General features: G+C 38.9%; 1 protein-coding gene across 3 annotated transcripts in view; it reads right to left on the bottom strand.

The window, feature by feature from the left end:
- Positions 1 to 21,578, bottom strand: part of prkcaa (protein kinase C, alpha, a) — a 192,285-nt gene that overhangs the window by 64,110 nt on the left and 106,597 nt on the right. Inside the window, exons 6-9 of one of the 3 annotated variants that reach the window (XM_088075654.1) lie at positions 7,288 to 7,444; positions 6,721 to 6,855; positions 6,119 to 6,212; positions 2,874 to 2,900 (exon numbers count right to left, since the gene is read on the bottom strand). In XM_088075654.1, coding sequence (XP_087931780.1) covers positions 2,874 to 2,900; positions 6,119 to 6,212; positions 6,721 to 6,855; positions 7,288 to 7,444 — 413 coding nt within the window. Of the gene's footprint in view, positions 1 to 1,047; positions 1,078 to 2,873; positions 2,901 to 6,118; positions 6,213 to 6,720; positions 6,856 to 7,287; positions 7,445 to 21,578 lie in introns of all 3 variants that reach the window. The other 2 variants (XM_088075653.1, XM_042484741.2) reach the window with 2 other exon arrangements.

Here is a 21,578-nt window from a genome sequence, read left to right as displayed (position 1 = left end):
AGCCAAAGTCTAAGAAAATAAAACATTAAACTGCACTAATATTTTTTTTTCACAAGGACAAAGTCACATGGCTTATAGAATAATGAAGAGTGTGGTTTCACAATGTGCATGCATGTCCAATCCAAGAGTCGCTCATGTTCACTTGTATTTGCAAAAACTACAAAGAGATTCTCTTCTATGCACTTCCTTCATGCCATAGTCATGCGTAATCTCCCAGTATAGCAAGATGCTCCAAGGAGAAAACTGCAGTGCATTATGCTTAAAAATTCATAACATCATGGCAGTCTGAATGCTAAAGAACAATCAAATACAACATATTCTTTCATACATTTTCTTACCTCTCTGCCCAAGAACACAACTTAGACATCCAGGTCCAGTATTCACACTCAGCCAAGGCCAAACACAGATCCAAACTCATGCTGATCCTCGACACCACAGATGTAATCTACACAGAGTTTAGCTTTAGCACTGACTGTAACAAATTGGTATAAATTGTGAAATGTCCTGACTGCGTCCCTGCTATAGAGTCTGAAGTATCGAGGAGGCCATAAACTCTTTAGGCACTGTCATCACTTCACAAGAAAGAAAGCCAACGAAGGTTACTTTATCGTTCGCTGTGACCTTTACTTCAGTATAGTATGAAAGAAATTTCTGATGAAGACCAACTGGAGTTGGCGGAGAAAAGAGTTTTCAGACTCTCGACATCTGCTGACAAAATGAAGTGATGCCCGAACAGTGAGAAAAACATAACATACTACCTGATTTATCACATTTCACCTGCAGGGATCACTGAGGCATTCATTTTAAGTCCGATTCCCACTATCTAACACTTTTTTGAATATTTTACCTGAGACAACCAAATGCTGAGCAGCTTTAGTTTGGTTAATGGCATCTACTGTAGTCTGCTCTTAATCTGGCAGGCCAGCAGAGAAACACGAAGCAGAGCAGACCGCACCAGATCACAGCACACCTGTAAGCTTTAGCCAGTTTAAAGAGCCTGGCCGAGCCGAGCGAGCAGCAGCCTTACTTCCTCCCTTTCAGACACACCTGGTCAGAGCCTTCCACAACTGCTTGGTCCTGAAACCACAGGAAGAAGGGAACCAAAAGTGCCGACTCACTTAGTGCACTTAGCATAGGTGTGAGCCGACTCAACCAAGACACTTTTTAGTTGAGGGCTGATCTGCAGACTCCAGCTCATACACACAGATTCACAAGGAGAATTTGAGTGAAGATGCAGTACTTATAGGATGACACTAAATATTGTGCTTTAGCCTTTGGAATAATGTTTCAGCAGAGTCAACGTTGGATAAACTATTAACTCCACATTAAATTCAGATTCTGAGCCAGTGTAATTATAAAAGTCTGCTATCCATTGATGAATCATCCTATACTTCCATAGGGAAGTGCCAAAATTGCCCCTAGGTTTTTTTTTTTTTTACATCATATTCTCTTATTGTTTGTTATTTATTTTTAACTGTTTGTTGTCAGTTTAACCTAACAGTTTATTCATGTCCATTTCTCATTAGCCTTAGTTCTTGTATAAAAGTAATAAATAATAACAATAATAATAATAACAACAACAACATTTGTGGAGGGATGCCCAAGGGAAGCTTGCCTTGGGTGCCAAATGTAGTAGGACCAGTATTGCGTCTATCAGTTACTTTCATTTAATCTTGGCTGGCCTCTGTTTCAGTTTTTAATGTCACAACAATTCCTGCCCTCATGTTACCTTGACTAAAATTTATTTAGAGAGGTATGCAGAAATCTGTATTTTTTTTAGTTTGCGGCTAAAAACTAAAATCTAAAGATCAAAAGTATCATAACTGAGTGGAAATTTAATTGACTGCCATGTAAAAACAAAGTGTACAAATGCCAGAGGTGAGGAAATCAAATCTTCCAGTATGAAGAAGAAGCAAGGTGACAATTTGAGGGTGGGGAAAAAAATCTGTTACCTTGAAAACACACTGATGAAAGACACACACACACACACACACACACACACACACACACACACACACACACACACACACACACACACAGACACACACAGGAAATCAGTTGCTCTTTGGTCTGACAACAAGTCAGTTGAATGCTGACATCTAGTGGTCACAGTTGGTTTTGTTTCTCTTCATCAAACCTCATCATCATTTTCCCAGAGAGGAATATTTCTGTTGTCCATAATTCCAGTAAGTTTAAATGTGAAGTCTGATCTAAGACTGCATGAGATGTTTATGTTAAGGAAAAGAAAAACAAGGCAAGTGAAGCTTAACCAATTTCTAAGATCAGAGAAATGGTTAGTCCTGCAGTGGCGATGATGTAAGCACTCACAGTGTGGAGAGACAGAGTGATTTACACAGACAAGACACGTACAGAACACAAAGAGACACGTGGATAAATGTATAGCCATGGCCTGCGAGCAGCACAGCGTCAGGATTTACTAACAATCCTCTGACAAACTCGGAGGAACAAGACGCAGGGGAGACGGAGAGGAGCTAATGCTGTCTCACTTTACATACAAATCACCTTTTTTAAGTCAATTGATGAAATGCTAAAAGTTCTTGTGAGTAAAACTTGAAGAAGCAATCAAAATTTGTGTTACTTACTTTTAAGAAAAACCCAACCCAGGACAAATTGTTAGTAAATTGGATCTATTTGCAGCAGCTTGGAACCACATACAAATGATCAGACATGAGGAGAGGTGAAGGAACATTTCACCACAATAAGACAAGACCAAAGAGGACGAGGAGGAAAAGGAGGAGGAGGAGAGGGAAGAGCAGGAAAAGGAGGAGGGAGAGGAGAGGAGAGGAGAGGAGAGGAGAGGAGAGGAAAGGAGAGGAGAGGAGAGGAGAGGAGAGGAAAGGAGAGGGGGCTACCTTTAGACTAAAGTTAATTTGGCAATCCTGAGAGCAGGGGGGCAAGAAGGGGAGAGAGGAAGAGAGAAACTCTTGCATTAAATATGACAGTGTGACACAGGATGAAGAAGCATTTGTACAGTATAAGTCTCACCAAGCACACAGGAGGGAGCAGGAAGCTAGGGGAGAAAAAGGGAGAGAACCACAGAGGGGTTTATGAAGAGAAAAAAGGAGAGAGAACTTGGCAAATTGTCGAGGCCAAAGAGTCCATAAAAGATACAATAAAATCAAGTGGATTAAAAAAACCATTTTGACACCTGGGGACTGAAAGAACTGAAAAAAATAGATGAAAAATAAAAACACTACCTTTGTAGTGTTGCATGTTATACCAAGCAGAAGTAGCTGAATTATCATATCATATTGTACCATATCATATCATGTTGTATCATATTGTATCGCATCGTATTATCGTGTCATGTCATATCCTATATCATATCGTATGCTATGTCGTATCATTTTGCGTCATGTTGTGTCATATCGTATCGGATTTCATCATATTGTATGATATATTGAATTGAATCAAACAGTATTGTTTTGTATATTGCAGTGCATCATATTGTATGCTATATTGTATGGTATCGTATTGTACTGCATCGTATATCTTATATCCTATCCTATCGTATTGTATCATATCACAGAATGACTAAAGATTTGCAACAATTTATCGTTTAATGTATTACTGGAGCTTCATAAAAAATGTATTTGCAGCTATTTGGATCACTGAATTATTATTTTGGTCTTTTTTAAACAAAGAAACCACACATTTGCTGGTTTAATTCTTCTACCAACATTGAGAATTTGATTATTTTGCCGTCATACATGATCATTAACTGAATAGTCTTTAATTTTTTAACTGCTGATCAACTGAAACATCATTTGAAGATGTCACCTTTTGGCACTGGGAAATTACACAGGGCATATTTCACTATTTTGCGGCATTTCATTGATAAAACAAGTGAATTATCAAGGTAATGATGGGCAGATTAATCTCTGATGAAAGTAATCATATGTTAAAGCCCTAGACTGCACACTGGAGAATGCTGCATGCTGTATAAAATACTGTAGAATTTCTTTAGAAAACAAACTAGAACAAGCCTGAGAGTATCTGCTATCAGTATAGAGTGTGAGTGTACACTAAGTGCAAGCTTGTGTGTGTGTGTGTGGGCAGCGTGAAGGACCAGCTGTTGATCCCTGACACACAAAGCACCAACACTTGACCGTGATGCATCATGCATTGTGGTGAACATTATGTACTTGTGGACCTGTTGCTATGACTAACCAAATGAGGTCAGACTCTTCTCTGCATGAATGTCCAAAATGACCATTACCATGTCATCAGTGGCTTCATTATCAGTTCATTCATTTCTTTTTTCTTACACGTATTAACATTCATACGTAATTAAAACCTGTACACAGCTTTAAAAAATTCACAGTGCAGTGTCAGTGGTGCCAAAGTTAGTCTATAAAAGTGCAAGACGATAATTAACAGGACATGATGAGACAATTCTAACGCCGTAATCATCCAAATAATTTTACTCACAAATGTGTATATATATATATATGTGGCAGAAATGTCGAAAAAATAACTTTAAAAAGTCTCTTTCAGAGACCTTGGATCCCGCTGAGAGGACAATCAGAGGACCACAAAGAGAGCTGCTTCACTCTGAGCAGGCCTGAAATTGGATGGAGGGAAAGGCAACAGTGTCTCATCAATCGCCTCCGCTGAAAAGGGTCTCGGACAATGTGTGAGTGTGTATATGTGTGTTTAGGTGGCATTTAAGAGGCGAAAATGCATGATATACTTTTGATTTTTGACACTCCAATACTGTTTATAAAAGTCACTTTTTAACTTCATTATTTGAGATTTGTTACTATGCCGATAAACATAATTCAACATTATAATACTTTGAATGAGAAAATAATTTCCTGTAACTGATGTTGGATCCTCTCTGTATATTATGTAATTAAAATGGAAAACTTTATATTAATAGAGGGAGAAGAATTGATCATAGTTCAATGATTATAAAAAACAAGTTTAAATTTATTTTCTAAAATACAAAAAGTAATGCATTTGTCTGTTAAAGTTTTTTTTTTACAAATGTTCAGAATAAAGCAATATCGCTGACACTGATTACAGTGCATTAAGAGATAGTTTGTTGTCAAAAGACAACTTAAAATTTATCATTTTAAATATTTATAATTATAAGCCATGCAAATTAAGGATTAAAAGCACTAAAAAAAATGGTACAGTATATCCAAGGAGCCTATTTTTTTTTATACAATTTTAAGACAGAATTTTAATTCTACAGCTTGTAATATTAGGAATTGGAAATGTGTAAAATAAGAAATTCTTTATGTTAAAAAGTCCAATTGAATTTCATGTTTTCAATCTCAACACATCTGAAACAGAAGCCAGTTTGCCTGATCATTACTAAATAATGATACAAAAAGTCATGAAAAATATTTCATCAAAACATCTTGGACTTCACTGTAAATAAATTATAAGGTTTTTGTCAAACAAAGTGGCTCTGTAGATTAAAAGACAGCTCTTACTGAAAAAAAAGACATTAGTGGCTGTTGTTGGGCAGCTTTGATTCAACTCCAGGCTGGAATCTCTTTGATGGAGGAACAAAATGCTAACAATCGTCGACAAACACACAACTCACACGTTCACTGCAGGAGTGAATTCTCAGAGTGCAAAAAGACCACGAGCTGCTGAGGTCTCTGAAAGCTGCAGCTGTCACACTGTGATTATTAATTTATTAGCTGTAGCAGAGGAGAGCATGTGACCATCATCTCCAAATTCTAATACACATGCTCGTTTTTAAGTGGCTGAAGCCAGCCATGAACACACTCATACTCACCCATTTACAGTGAATTAAGGAAAAGGCTGAATGGGATTAACAAGGTTAAAGTGATTTCGGAAAGATGTCGTCCGCCTTTAACGGCTGCCTTAGTCACACAGCCAGGCAGGACTGTGCCAAATACAGAATTACCACATCAACAATGAGTCAGGTTTATCAATGTAAATATCAAGTCCTCGGTAGTTTTTACATATCCAGACGAAAAAACTCTCGATGAAAGCCAATGGTTGACACACTTTGATGTTGCAAAGACTAAACAAGAACTCAAGTCAATAGTTCAAGTCAACAAACAGAAAGAGAGACAAAAAGTGATAATAGTGATTATTTGAGCACAGTCCTCACCTCAAATTTTTGCCTCAGTTCCTCATTCCCGTCATCCTCCTCTGAGATGGGAACATTATAGTACTCCCCCTCCTCCTGGCACAGTAACTTATACCTGTAAGAGAAGGACGGGTAGGTGGAGGGAGACAGACAATCTTTGTGAGAACAGTTTTATTCAACCGTCTTCCCTTCTTCTATTCTAGTATTCTACTTTTCCACTGATTTAGACTAACTGGGTCTGGATAATGTCTGGAACCAAAAGCCTATTTGCCTCTGCTGGGTTTAAAATCAGCATGACACAAATATCGGAGTAGACAAATTTACACTTGTTTTGGCTCGAGGTGGCCATCAATCAATACAGAAGAAGTTATTGCCCAAACTCGACCTACTGTTGATACTTTTGCACCTTTGTGCACCTTAGCACTTTTGGAATAAAAACAACGTTGAATATGAAACAGTTATTTAGGGTTTTTTAAATATTTAAACTTTAATGAAGCCTTTAAGTGTCCAATAACATATATCATAACGAGGAAGAGTGAGTGAGCTTAATAGCTGCCGGGCCTCAAACTGGAAACTTTCAAACAATACGTCAGGGTGAATAACAACATGGAAGTGAGCATTACCAGCCACAGACTGGGGCCTTCATGAGCTCTGACACGCCGAAGGAAAGAGCCCCCATGAAGTCGTTCCTAGTGGTCCGGTCCCAGTCCCACACCTCCACTGACAGCCTGCGGTCCTTATCTGAAGGCTTCAGCTTGCTGTACAACACACAGATGCACATTTTTTACATTCAGACATCAGGTGATTGTAAAGCATTGCACTTTATTGTTATATGTTATATAGTTTTATGTTTGTTATATATTTGTAGTGATAGTAATAGCAGTGATAATAGTATAGTGGTAGTAGTTGTGTAGTGCTAATAACATGATTAATGACTTAAAAACACTAAATAATTTAATTTCAATAATTTATGGAAAAAAAGAATTAAAATAAATAAAACACATTTTAACAGCAGCCATACCAGTGTCAGCAGTACTAAAAGTATAAGAATAAGCATTAGAAGATGCAGTATTTTTTTTAATGTAGCTACTGCTGACACTAAAAAAATTGATAATGTAACATTTCAACATATCCAAAAGTGTGGCATAGCCGCTGTTAGGGACAGAGGTGACAATGTGTCATTTACTCACAAATTAAAGGTCTCGTTCCATTTGGGGTTGAGGTTGGAGCGGATGGTTTTGGTCTTCTGCTTGGTCTCATTTTTGGGGTCTGGTATTAGCTTGAGCTTCACATATGGATCAGACAGGCCGTTTGGGTCCATGGGGATCAGATTTTTGCCTTCACCCACTGATGGAGAGAAAAAGAATAGGGGGAGATTATTTGTCTATAGAGACGTAGATGAACTCCATAAAAGTTTTGTGTATGTAGAGAATTAGTGACTGTAAAAGTACTGTTTTCATTTGCAACACTGAGTATCACTAAATGACGTAAAGCACAATGGTCTTAGTGTTTTTCCCTATTCAGAGCATGTCAGAAACAAACTGAGCTGCTAGTTCCTGCACTAACACCTGAAGAACTGAATTGGCTAAGTGAAAAAATTAATGAAAATAAAAACACAGTCATAAATAACAGCATAAATTAATAAAAGCAAAGAATATCTTGAAAAAATCATAACACAAACAGCATCCCAAAAACAAAAAAATTGAACAAAATACAAACAAATAGAAACCAGAGCGTGGCCAGGCTTGTCTTCATGATGATAGTTAAAAGACAAAAGAAAGTTGATGGGTCTTTAGACAGGTTTAACAGGTAAAGCTGGAAAAGACTGTTAGCGGTAAACAACTCCACAATTTACGGCCAACAGCTGAAAGTGCTCGGTCCCATTCCTATTTTTTTAACTGGAAGGTGAGCAGTAATTGGTCACCAGATCTGAGAAGGTCGGAAGCAAGCCCCCAGGAACAGCGCTGGGCTTCGAAGCCAATTGACATATTGGCCAAACATGGAATTACAACATCCAGCTCCATCATGTGATGCCATGGGGCCCAAAAAGACTTTTTTCCCATAGACTAACATTGTGAAAAAATATGTCTAGAGATCAGTGGATACATTTTTTGAGCGCCATAACCTTCCAGAAATGACTTGTTTTACTATCAGACTTTGATCCATTTGTTCCAATAATACATTGAGAGTCTAGAAGTCTAGAAGAGCTGCACAATTAAATACTTTTATCCCAGCTGAACGTAATAAAAGGCTAAATTGAAAAAAGCCATCGTGGGCAGAGAAAACCTCTAGTAAACTTGCTCTAACGGCTCCTCAATGTTTAGGACCCAGGTACTTTCTTACTGCAGAAATAAAGTTGGTTTTTTTTTGGCTTCATGCGACACTGAGCAACTTTCCTGGGAAAGAATGCAGGCCTGCCTCCAACCCTGTATTCAGTTCTCTCTATACATCCATGAGCAGGGATGAGCAGTCCAGAGATGTTTCCTGGTGCCAGTCCATGCTGTTCTTCAAAAACAAATAACAAAATCTTAAAAATCAATTCTGCACTTCACTGGTAACCAGCGAAGAGAGGCCAGTACAGGGGAGCTATGGTCTCTTACTGGTACCAGCGAGGAGTCTTAGTGCAGCATATTGAAAAAGCTGCAGGCGAGAAAGGGCTGACTGACTGATTCATACAGATAGAGAACTGTAGTCATCTAGGAAAAAGGAAACAAAAGCAAGAACTGTAGTCTCAAAATGTGTAACCGGTAGAAATTATTTTACTTTTGCAAGTGATCCAAGACTGAAACAAGCTAATGCTGATAACTGAGTTAATTAGTTTATCAATTTTTACACCAGAATCAAAGATAATGCTAAGATTTTGTTTACATGGTACTTTAGATTTAATCACAGACGCCCGAGGGCTTTGATTGTGATTGCAGTTGTCAATTTTATTCTTGTTCAGCATGAAGGAAGTTTTTCGCCATCCAGGATTTTAGATTCAGTGCAGTTTAAAAGCGAGTTAACACTGCATGGATCACAGCAGGAGATACAGTTGGGTGTCGTCAGTATAACATCGGTGAAGCTACATCATTTTCTGTAAAAAGGCCACAAGGAAATAAAAAAAAAGGTGAACATCAATAGAAAATATTGCAGGTGTCCAAGATCAAACAGCGAGTCACAGCCTATGAGGAATGCTTATGGCCCGGAGCCATAAAGGGAGCAAATGCAGGAAGTGTTATGAGAACAGTGATTCAAAATTGCAGGCTGTGTCATGCTTCAGTCTGCAAAGGCTCCCTTCTCCTCCTCCTGTATTTAGCTGTTCAGTAAACAAGGGCACACTGGGGACATTAGCACTCCATTAGCTCGGAGCACTGGAGCACTGCCAGGCCTGAGCTACAGTACAGTGCAAACACGCTTAAACACATCCCTGCACACACTCAGACGTACACACACATGCCTATCTACACACAAGGCATCCCCAATGGGGTAGTGTGGTTGCCTGCCTTGCCTGGCTAAATCTTGGCCCCAGGAGACCCCAGAAGTCTCTGCATGTGGCCCTGTCAGTCATACTACAATGGTGGCCTGATTGGCGAAGATGCTAAATGACCTTTGACCTGGAGAGGGAAGGCACTGAGCCAGTATGTTAAGACTGCAGGAGAGAGAGCCGGTCTTAGCTGAAAAAGACACAGTATTGATAGGATTAAGAGGGACGAATTACAAAATCAATAAGGGACTGCCACCTCTGAGTTAACAAAGCAGCTGCTGCAAAAGCCAAAGAGAACATTGAGCCATAAAACCGACAAATGCAGTCTGATTCTCCTTTTCAAAGGATTATGATGTTTTTGTATAATTTGAGCCATTGGTCAAAGCCTCCATGACAAAGTGGCTTCAGTTCATTCTCTGTGTTGTTGCACAAATAGAATCAAATGGCTATCTAATGAGCCAAAAGCAAATCCCTGCCCATTGTTTGCTTTTATTCTCAGCACCTGTAGAGGGGGATTTGGGTGTTAATCGATGTTAGCAAGGTGTGAAGTTTGACGTGCGACAGAGTGAGCCGCTGTGGAGTGCACACACTCACACAGGCTGAAAGAAAGAAGAGAGACGGACAGCAGTTTATAGAAACAAATCAAAGTGTGGGAAGGTATCGAGCGAGTTTCAGCTCTGCCTGCTCAGAAATCCAACAGGAAAGTGTAAAGCCAGGCAACAAAGAACGACTCACTGTATACTGTCTTTACACCTTACTGCATTCTCATATGGATGCACCCTACTGTACAACAGAAAAGGAAGCCTGAAAACATAGGACTGGGTTTTTCTCTAAATTTTTAGATGTTCAGATAGAAGTTGAACCTCTGATGCGCATCCCACATTCCCATCGTGTTCTATTCTGCCACAAATGGAATAGGAATAAATTTAATAAGAGAGCTCAATAAGGGTTTTCACATTTTGTCTGTTTTATGGTCCTGATGGCATAGCAAATGGTCCCTAATTGTCTGTCTGTTCACTGGAGTAGTGGCTGTAATGCGGTAGATGTTGATGTATCCCTGAAAAACCAGCTGGCTGCTTATATACACCAGGTCGTGCACCAGAAGAATTATGTTTAGTGTCAACTCTAACTAGACAGATAAAATGCACGTGGGGTGATTTATCTGTGGCTGAACACCTGTAGAACAGAAAAAAGTGGTAACGGATAACTGCACAGTGAATTCATGAATATTCATTAAATCTTAAAAGGGCAGTTCACCTGGTTTAACCAATCTATACCTGCCAACCATATCACTGCACAAAATTTGCATGCATCTAAACATGGATGAGAGGCTTGTACTCCTGATGTAAACATTAATGGAGTCCTCCTCAGCTGAGCTGCAACATAAACTAACTCAGTGGTGCTTGCTGAGCTAGCAGCTTCCTTCTGTGAGGTGATGCAGTTGCCAGGAGTAATTCGTTAGACAAAAAAATAGTTCCTACATGAAACTGCTCACAACAAGCCCTGTGGATCTTGAGTAACTGGGGCCATGATTTCTGAAAGGAAAGGTTGAGTTTTTCAAATGTTTTTTTGGGCCTTTGAGCACCACAAGCTGAGTAACATCTGGTTCCATTATATTGAAGAGTAGGCAGACATCACTCTGCAGATTGATCAACAGCACTACAGGTAAGAGGGAAATATGTGGCTTTGCTTTTGGAGTGAAATGTCCCTTTAATGTCACCTTTCGACCGCTCAGTGTCTTGTTATGATCTGCAGCCGCAGTCCAGTAGATTTGTTTTGTGTTCACCCTGTGTTCAGTGTGGCTGATACCCTGGCTGATATTCATATACAAAGACAATTTACACAGAATTTGTTGTATTGACGTTACAGAAATGTGCAGTTCCATGTAACATGCACTTTTACTTAACCTTTGCATCACCTTCTTTCTAATTCAACTTTCAACCCTTGCACTGTGAAGGTCCTGTTTTGAATATATCATTCACTGAGCCGTATGTATGCAAAGTCACAGCATCCAAATGACATTTCTAAAACAACCTACAAACAGACCTACAAAGGGGCACTGTTTAGTGGCTTGTGCTTGTTTATGAGACTGTGTAATACAATTCAATAATGACAGCTTGAAGTGATGTCATATGTCTGAATATAAAGTTTTAATTATTTAACTTACTCACCCTGTCCAGAAAGAGTGGACTCTCTGTATCTCCAGTGATTATACAGGTAATGTCAAACAGCACAATCTCAAAAAATATATACATCATATTACATGATAATATGCTGGCCATTCTAGGATAATGTCTGCAAAAAAAAGGAATATATATATATATATATATATATATATATATATATATATATATATATATATATATATATATATATATATTATTATTAATTGTTTATCATATTTTTTTTACTGAAACTGGAACTTACAAGGAAATATAATATAATATAAAAGCTAAAAAAAGAAAACTATGTCTCTATCAGTACAACCTGATGGTGTGGGTTGCGAAATGCATGCATGAGCTCAATTTTACGTTTCCTCTGAGCAGGTGATTGTGTTTACTAACAACAGACAATTAACCATTAAGTAAAGAATCTCTCGGGGTTGAATGCATACTGTACTTTCAGTCATGACCAGTAGGGAGCATCCTAGACTGTCTAATTCAGCTTGGCTGGTTCGGAGCTTTTCCTTCCATATAACTGTATGGCACATAAACCAACAAGATGTTTGTGTAGTCCTAATTCTTTTCAGCTGTACTGCAGAGACACAGTCCTTGCAGTCAAAGTTAACTGTGGTACTGACAGCTCCTGGATAAAGTTCAAACTATCTTTGTCAAATTAAAAACTTGTATTTGCACTGTTGTCAGTTTTATGAATTAAAGGTCATAATGATTCAATTTCTCTGTGGACAAGTGAGTTTAGATGCATATGCAAATAGACACACATGCACAAACACTAGGACTAAGGGAGCAGGGGTGTGTGTTTGGGCCATAACACAGTTGCTTAGATACAAGTCTTCACAACTATCTTGGCTCACATTTAAAGAGCAGTACAAGTAAAACACAGTGCTGTTTCTACAAAAAAGAAAAAAAAAACAACAACTTGGACTCTGTTTATGCTCCGACTAAAATTAACCCAAAAAAAGAAGCTAAACACCCACCCAACATTACATATGCTATTTTATGACAGCTTATTATTTTGTTATCAGCTTTGTGTCATCAAATTCCAGATAGAGCCAAGCTTTACTGAGCTTTCTGAACTTATGATGGCTAATCAGCAAATAATTTCACTGCCTTATGAAATCTGCTCCTCGAGAGATTTACTGTACATGTACTGCAAACCACATTCAAGTTTTACTCCTTTTTGATGAGAAAACAAGAGTTTCTGTTTCTTTCTAACACATGTTGCACATATCAGGACCATAAGACAGACTTCATTGTCTGTTTCCCTGAGCTGTTCCACCACCTAGAGGGCTCATTACGATGCAGACTCAAACTGCTTAGGATAAGCAGTTAAGTGCTGCACCAGCATAAATAGCCTACTGGAGCCAACTATTGAGTCTGGGTCTCTCTTGTCGGCTGAAAGAAGAAAGAAAAAACAATTGTTTTGCCCAGTAGACAATAAAACTGCACTTCTGTCAATTTTTGTTTTGGAAAAAGAAACGAAAGAAAGAAAGAAAGAAAAACAGAAGGAAAAAAGTGAATGATGAAAAGGCAGTGCCGTATGTTAAAATGGCGTGAAGACAGTGTGCAGCAACATGCTTAGAAGAAGGAGTCGTGACAGGGCAGGGACAACAGACTAGGAATACCAATGACATGACTTCTGGGAGTCTGCCTGCAGAAATCACACAGCAACAAAGTTCAGCTATTCTATGAGCTCTGAAGGAAGAAGCAACACTGTATGTGCGAGTCTCAATTTGATGGCGACGTACTGTACGTCATTAGGAATGGTAAGAATTATCAAATAGTCAAATCTTTGACTGTCAGTGTGGGATGATATTTTCATGGCCCAAGTGTTTCTTCTTCACATTTTCTCAAACATTTCTTAATTTCTATGTTACAGAAAAATGTGTTCATGTTTATTTTAGGTAAGTGATGGTAGTGTTCCAATACTGCAAATACTGGATAAAAAATACTGAAAAGGATCTGAGTTAATTTTGTTGGGGGAAAAAAAGGTTTTACAGGAAATTAAAAGACAATGTTGCAGCCAAAATGCAAGAACCTCTGCATTAGGGGACGACAGACGAAAGGTCACAGTGACTTCTGACCTTTGGCCACCACACTGTAATCAGTTTATCTCTGAGTCCAAGTGCACGTTTGTGCCAAAATTAAAGACATTCCCTCAAGGAGTCACTGACGTCACGTTCACAATAATGGGACAGACGTATGGACAGATGGGCAACCTGAAAATATAATTCCTCACCCACGGCTGGCGTGAAGGCATTTTTTTGTGTGTGTACAATCAGAGCCAGTCTGATCTTCGAGGAGTGAGTTTTACATGGTTTACTCTCTGCTTTAGGATCTTGGTTCCTTCACTGTACAAGGTGTTATAGGTGTATCTGTGCAGATATGACAACAGCCTGGTCGTTTTTGCACAGTTATAACCAAGCCAATAAATTGCAGTTATTCCTGCATTCTTTAGGAGTTTACATAATTCAAAAACACACACGCGAACACATGAAGCCTTGTCTTCGTCTGACACCAGACGACCCTACCTCGAAAATGAGGCCAGCTATGTTTGTTCTTCACCTCCCTGTGTAAACACAGTCTATAAAACTTAAACTACCAGACTCGCTCTCCACCCTCTCAGTGTTACTTTAAGAGCCCAATAATTAAAAGCTGCTCTGACATATGTTGAGCAGCAAGACTGTTTGCCTTGTAATATAATATTACATCAGCGTAAAAGAAGTGGAGCGACCAGTATGCATCCAGTAAGACATACACATGAGTTTTGGTGTGTACGTGCTACTTAGTAGCAAGCTGAGAGAAAGGATCATCTCAACAACACTGATTCATTTTTTTTAAAAATGGAAATATAACGTTGATAATGAACTGTTATCGGGTAAATATGTATTGCAATTGTTTTGTTTAATTATAACATCTTTATTATAATTACAGTACTGCTCTGATGGATTGTACCTTCATTAGAAGCACACGGTGAGATCAAGGAAGCTCGCCACATTAAGACAGGACACACTGCTGCTCTGCCAATGGCCAACTCCCTGAAATGGGAAAGTGCTGGCACTGGTTCCAACTCAAGTGCTGTCAGCTGTTCCATCTTTACTCTGAATCATGAGGAAAAATGTAATGGCAATATTTTAAGTAAGTTTTCTGTTGGCAAGAAGTGGTTGGCTTTCCTGCACGATGACTCAGATACTACAAAGATATGGAAATGACTGTCAGTAAAGGCTGAAGAGTGGAAGCAGTGGCAGCCAGTCAACGGCATTCAGATCATCGGGCAGCAATCATCAATTGGCAACCCGCGGGCTGCATCCAAACCCCAGACGGAAACCTTGATCCAACCCCAACTCTGCCTTCCAGCAAGTCTTCCTCTGATTCAGGGAGCCAACAGTAATAGACGGTAAAATATTTTTGTTTGAATGGGTGGCTGAATGAGAAGTGATAAAGAGGGATGACCTCAAACTGACTCTGTGGATCTGCATACAAATAATAAAACAATGTGCTGATCAGGAATTTGAAGAACTGCAGACTTTAACAATATAGCGGGCAAACTTTGACATTTCACTAATTTATTGTCTCGAATCAAAATGATTAGCTCAACAGGAAGAAGTGGTAGGAAGGAGGATGTGCTACACCATTGGTTAAAATCTGACACTCGACTCTGCCTACAGTGAGCACCTAAAATAGCATTAAAAAGTATGACACCATAAAGTTAGAGTGAGATAAGTGAAAAGAGATACAAGGGTTGAAGGTGTGGAGAAACATTAGCTTTAGATTTATTTTGTCCCAGAGGGATACTTCTCTTCAGATCTAGTCCAACATAGCAGCACAGAGCAACATACAGATATGCACACACACACACAGACCAAAATATACGTAGCAGCATCAACATATGCAACTACAGTGTTGCTGCACAGGATGTTTTACACAGGATGTGTTGTAACACCTTACTTAGCTTGTGTGATGCCTGTGTTACAAAGTGCTGTGGAATAATCTTCTTCAGTTCATCTACAATTCATCCTACATTTCCCAGAATACTGTTTAACAACAAAAAGGATTTACAGCGTAATGCTGCAAGTTCCTCCAGATAAAAAAATAATTGTGCACAGAGAATGATGCCATGCACAATTTTAAGAGTGGGGCCATTATTATTATTATTATTATTATTATTATCAAACATATGCACTTTGAATGTTCAAATCTGAGTACATAAAAAATTGCCAGTAGGAAGCAACAATATATATATATATATACACACACATTTCAAGTGCTTATGGGTGATGTAGGGTGCTGCATGGTGACGTTGCAACGCATGCACCCCCTAGTCCTTCTGTGCGTCTCTCTGACTGAGCCAAACCTGATTTGAGAATTATGTGTTGCTGTTCTTCCAAATTAGCTATATTATTTTAACCAATATGAATTCTAAATTTCAAACGGCACACAAGCTAAGCAATGTACTGCTCTGGATGCCACATGAGGATCTGAAAGTCACATCATAACACCAACAAGCTAATTGATCCAGGCAGCAGCAGATCACCAACTCTCATGTTCTGTGAGTTAAAATGCCGTTTTTGTCAAAGGAGTCTGGTTTTGTCTGGAGTCTGCGGCTTCATAGAAGGGGATAGAACTGCTTCAGTTCCTCATGGAAAAAGTCTGTCTGCTGGCAAGGTAAAGTAGTGAAAATATTACACTGACTATGTTAAAGTATCCTCATATCACTCCACTTCAAAAAATCCAAACAACTGCTGAGTGGGCGTTTCTATTTGAAAAACCTGGAAAAGAACAGAGATTGACCTGTCCTTCTGTATGCAATTCATGAGCAGACCAGGAAAAGACAAAACAAGTTGCAGTGCATTCTGGTATCCTCTCTTTCTAAGATTTCTCCCTGTATGTCTGCAGACACTAAAAGTTACCAATTAAGTTTCACATAAGCATGTTTTTTTCCAATGTAGCAGCACTGTTAATATGTCTTTCTGATGTTACACTTTCTAGATTTGGCCAGTCATCTACAGCAATAATAATGCATCAAAAGCAGTACTAAAATAAACAGAGAAAGGTAGATTGCTGCTGGCTGCCAACCATCAGCCAGTAGCTGTTAACAGTGTTAAGGGTGGATTTTGTCTTTTACTGTGAAGAGCCGCTACACCCCCAGAAGGTTCAAAAGTAAAAATCTTGCTTCCCTGATCCGCCCACATCTATATCTACTCTGAGCACCAATCTGACCTACACACACCTACACTGTACCTACACAGAAAGCACATTGACACCCACTGTGCAGCATTAGTGCAACAAAAAGCAGAGAGCGCATTTGGACATAGAGGTAAGAAGCAAAAATCGAATAAAGCGGAGTGAAGTGAGAGGGAGAGCAGAGGGCTTGTTAAATGAGGCTTTTCTGCAGAACTGGGTGAGTCAACGAGGGAACAAAACGGAAATGTAATTATTACCACTGTCTCTCACACACTCCCAAAGGACCTGCAGGCAGCAAGGGTAGCGTGCACACGCCTGCACATTTGTACACATTTTCGCACATTGATGAGGATAAGTAGGGATTAAAGGAATATGGAGCAAAATTAGAGAAATGCCCTCTCTCAGCTGCACTCTGGATATTTGCACCAGGTCAATGAACAATAGGGTTTCTGAAACAAACAGGAGGGTGGCTTCCTCAGCACCAACGGACAGAGAGGAGCTGTGTGTCAGCAGGAATGAGAGGCGGAGGACGGGGTTAGTGGACTACGCCTGTCCTTTTAGAGACAGAACTTGTTTTGTCTCCTTCAGCACCTCCCCTCCCATCTCCATTTCACCCTAACTGACAGAAACACACAATCTCACAACTTGTGTTTTCTGGAAACTGCACAAATAATCTGTGTCTCTATGTGACTCATTACTGCATTTAGCCATCTTGGCGTTGTCGCCAGATTGTGTGTTTGTCTGTCTCTATTAGACTGGTTGGAGTTCATGCATGGGTCCATGTAAGGGTTTAAAGGACAGCTGCTTCCCCTGGCAGACATGTCACTTCCTGTTGAACTCGAGCCACTGGTTAACTCCTCACTGTGTAGAATGTGTGTGTGCACTGCATGTCTTGCACTCATCATTTTTGCACTCACTCAGTCGAACTTTCCCTCTTGACTTAAAGGCACCGTGTTGCGTTGTCAAATCTAGGCATTCAGTCAGTCCATGTGTTTAGCTACATTATAAATAGTAGTAGCTTCGCTGCGATTGAAGACTGATTTAGCTTCCATGGTCAATCATTTTGTTCACATTCATCATCCCTGACACTTAACTGACATCTAATGTTGACACTGGGGCTTGGTGAAAATAATGTTGCAACATTTCTAGGATTTAACGCTTACAAGTTATATATATCGGTATTTTAAAATATCTTAACTACTGCAACCTACTAAAATACAGATTTATTAAATGAACTACTGTTACAATAAAATTGAATAAAATAGCTACTGTCATCATAAAGTTAAACAAAGTACTGTTATAATAAAGCTCAATAAAGTATTAGTATAATGAAATGTTTCAAAGCAGGTCACTCATGCTTCGATTCTGAAGCATCCAGCTTGTGTCAGGCCAGAGGTGTTGATGTTTTTGCTTTTAACTTCCAGTCAACTGTTAGCTGTAAGCAGGAAGTAAAAAACTGTTACCACAGCACCTTTTAATGTGAAAACGTTTTCACTGTGAGCTGGAAACAAACAACTCTCCATTATTTATAGCATTTACAAGTTGCACTGGTGATCCATGGTTGCAAAATGCAGCTAAATAGTAGCAATCTGGAGCTCTACAAAAACAAAAACACACACCATGAGCACCTTCAGCAGCTTTGTTCAGCCCATCCCCCAAAACTGGTGGATGAGCAGAGAGCTTCAACAAGTAGAGCTGGTTGAAAGAAGCAAGAAATACAATCAGATAGCCAGTGGGTGTGTTTTTATGATTGACATTTTGGGTGGAAATAAGAAAAATTGCTTGCTATAAATGATAAATGTCTGTTGGGTGTAGTGAATGATGATGGTACACAAATTTATCAAATCACTTGATAAATTATCACTCTATTTTTCATTTGACATTCATTATTACCCCTCCATTTTATTCATATATACATACATTTGATCCCCCTTTTTTCCAGTTCATTTACATTTTTGCCCCTCTTTTTTAATGAGTACAAATTTACTCCTCTATTTTTCATTTAACACACACTTTTAACCTTCTATTTTTCAACTCATACATTTTTGCTTCTATATTTTTTTAGATTTCACATATATCTTTGCCCCTATGTTTTTTCAAATCACATACATTTCATCACCATCACTTCTGTTATTAATTCGGAAGCATTTTCATCACTTCCTTTTTTTCTTTTGTCCACCTTTTAGGTGACTTTCTTTAAATGCTATATGGCAATTTTTTTTTGTGACTGATGAATGTGAGATAGTATGATGACAGTCATATCATGACTGTTCAAAAGCAAATCAAAGCTTTAAATGAATCTCATCCTTTGATAACTTGATCACTCCATCTTTCATTTCACCACAATGTTTATCACTCTGTTCTGTTTTTCAATTTATATGCATTTTTGTCACCTACATTTTATAAATGACATTTTTGTTACTTCCCCCCTCATAAGGATGACTCAAATGGTTCTGATGAATCTTTTCGATTTCTGGTGCAGAGGGCTGGGAACTAGGCATTCTTGTTGACAGCTTCACCTTGTTTAAGGGCAAATACAGTAAGTTACAAAGACAAGTTACATAACTTACTTATAATTAATAACTTAGTCTTTGTGCTCAACAGGTGTAAATATAGATAACACTGTGAAACAGCTAAATTAGTCCCAGTGTGTGAACACTATGCATGCACAAGGACATAAACACAGTAATAAAAGGATGACACTTATGTCTGTGCAATGATACATCTCCTTCCAGCCATCCACTGCACCTCTTCTCTGCTAAATTCTCTTCACCAATGTAATACAATTCTGCTTGGCAGGCTGTCTGCAAGGCGTCTACAGCAGCTAATGTAATCCATGATACAATCTGGCCTGAGTGGGCTGGTAGTGCTGGTGCAGCAGTTCTATACACACGCCTGCACACACACACACACACACAGGCAAGGAAACACATGCAAATGATAACATGCATGTTGTGTCCACACCAGGAGTTATGTACCACAGGGGGCCAAGAGGCTGCACCATCGCAGGTGATAATGGTGGTTTCCCATCCCTGGTGTATACACATTCATGCGTACTGCGCACATAAAATATGCATAGATTTTCACACATACTGTACATCATTATCATGAGTTGACAGCAGTCTGTGGCAGTGCACAGTTCAGTAAAAATGAAAGCAATATTAGACAGGAAGAAGAGGATTCAGCCAGAAACTGTGACAAGAGGGTCAGTGTCAATATAGCCATCTCATCCAGCAGGATATTATGAGTTCCTGAATTCAATGGAGAGAAGATAAGAGTGAATGTTAAAAGCGTGAGTGAGGCAGAGAAGAGTCTGTTTTGCAGTCTTCAGTACAAACGTAATCCCAAATGTTCTGTTGTAATTAACAGTATGTTTTGTCTCTCTTAGATTTCAAGTTAAAATTCAGTTATTTTTTCAATGAACATTCCTCTGCCTCCAAATGATAGAAAATGCACCTTTAGTCCCAGCCTCTTGATCATGAGGAGAATATAACATTAAATATGTGCAGAATAAAGTGCACACAAACATTTAGTATGGGGCATATATTGAAGCAGATGACTGGCCTGTGAGATATGAATGAATATTAAGAGGACCCACCAGATGGAGAAGGAGAAATATATGGTCTCAGCTTTAAATCTCTTATAAATATTTGTGCATTATTTCACCAACTCAGTATGTCTTGAACTGAGCATAACTATCGTTTGTCACTGTTTTTGCTATTTCAACACTTGGCTGTAAAAAGATTTTTAGAGAAGATACATATTTATAAACTATTGTGAACCTTATGCTATGATATTTACAGCAACTAAGAGAAACACACTCTCTGGAAAAGTAAACTAGATGATGTGAGAGTGTTGCTGTGATACAGACAGTTGTTGAACAAGCTGAGAAAAGCAAAAGGTGAAAGCCAGACAGTTGGCGAGAGCATGCATGATATTAGTCATCACCAATCATTATCAGTGCTTTATGTGCCCATATACGTCCATCTTTTCCACCGTATCAGTTTAGTTTTTGCATTTTTTTGGAGCTGAGGCAAGTGTGATTAGATTCAGCTGTGTATGCAATCCAAAAAATGCAAAAATGTGGAGCAAACTTTCAGGTGACGAGCATATAACATGCACTGTGTTCATTACTCATAAAGTATGGTTCCAGTAGGTGTTGCACCACTTCCCTGCCCACAATAGCTCTGTTCATTCTAGTGATAATTTGTTAAGTAAATAAGTCAGTGAAGTTCAGTGCCAGGGTCTTATGATGGACAGACCTCTGTTAGCCAGCTAATTGAATGATTATGCGTTGACTCCTAGCAGTCACTATTGTTCTAACAGATGTGCTAATGCACCACTACAGCCGGGGGATTTACAGCATGCCTCAAAATGCAAGGCAAAATGGGTTCCTATACAAGAAAATACACTGTTGCACTGCATTGCTTGTTTAATAAACTCTTGCAACAAAACCATGCAGATAGTTTGGCTTGAGTGCAGTGTACATATTCCATCTTCAATTCTTTTTATATGACTAGAATTTCCATCTAGCGCTTGTATGCCACTGTGTATCAGTCAGGTTGCACTTACAGTTTCATTGCATTCGGTTATTATGGTTCTAGTCTCTGGAACAAACTCCCCTATGATATAAGACATACAACTAATGTAC

Source organism: Plectropomus leopardus, chromosome 3 (genome assembly GCF_026936395.1).
Source record: "Plectropomus leopardus strain MGB_pleo_1.0 chromosome 3, ASM2693639v1, whole genome shotgun sequence".
NCBI classification, from domain to species: domain Eukaryota; kingdom Metazoa; phylum Chordata; class Actinopteri; order Perciformes; family Serranidae; genus Plectropomus; species Plectropomus leopardus.
The sequence above is the reverse complement of the archived record's forward strand: the minus strand, read 5'-3'. Positions and strand labels throughout refer to the sequence as shown.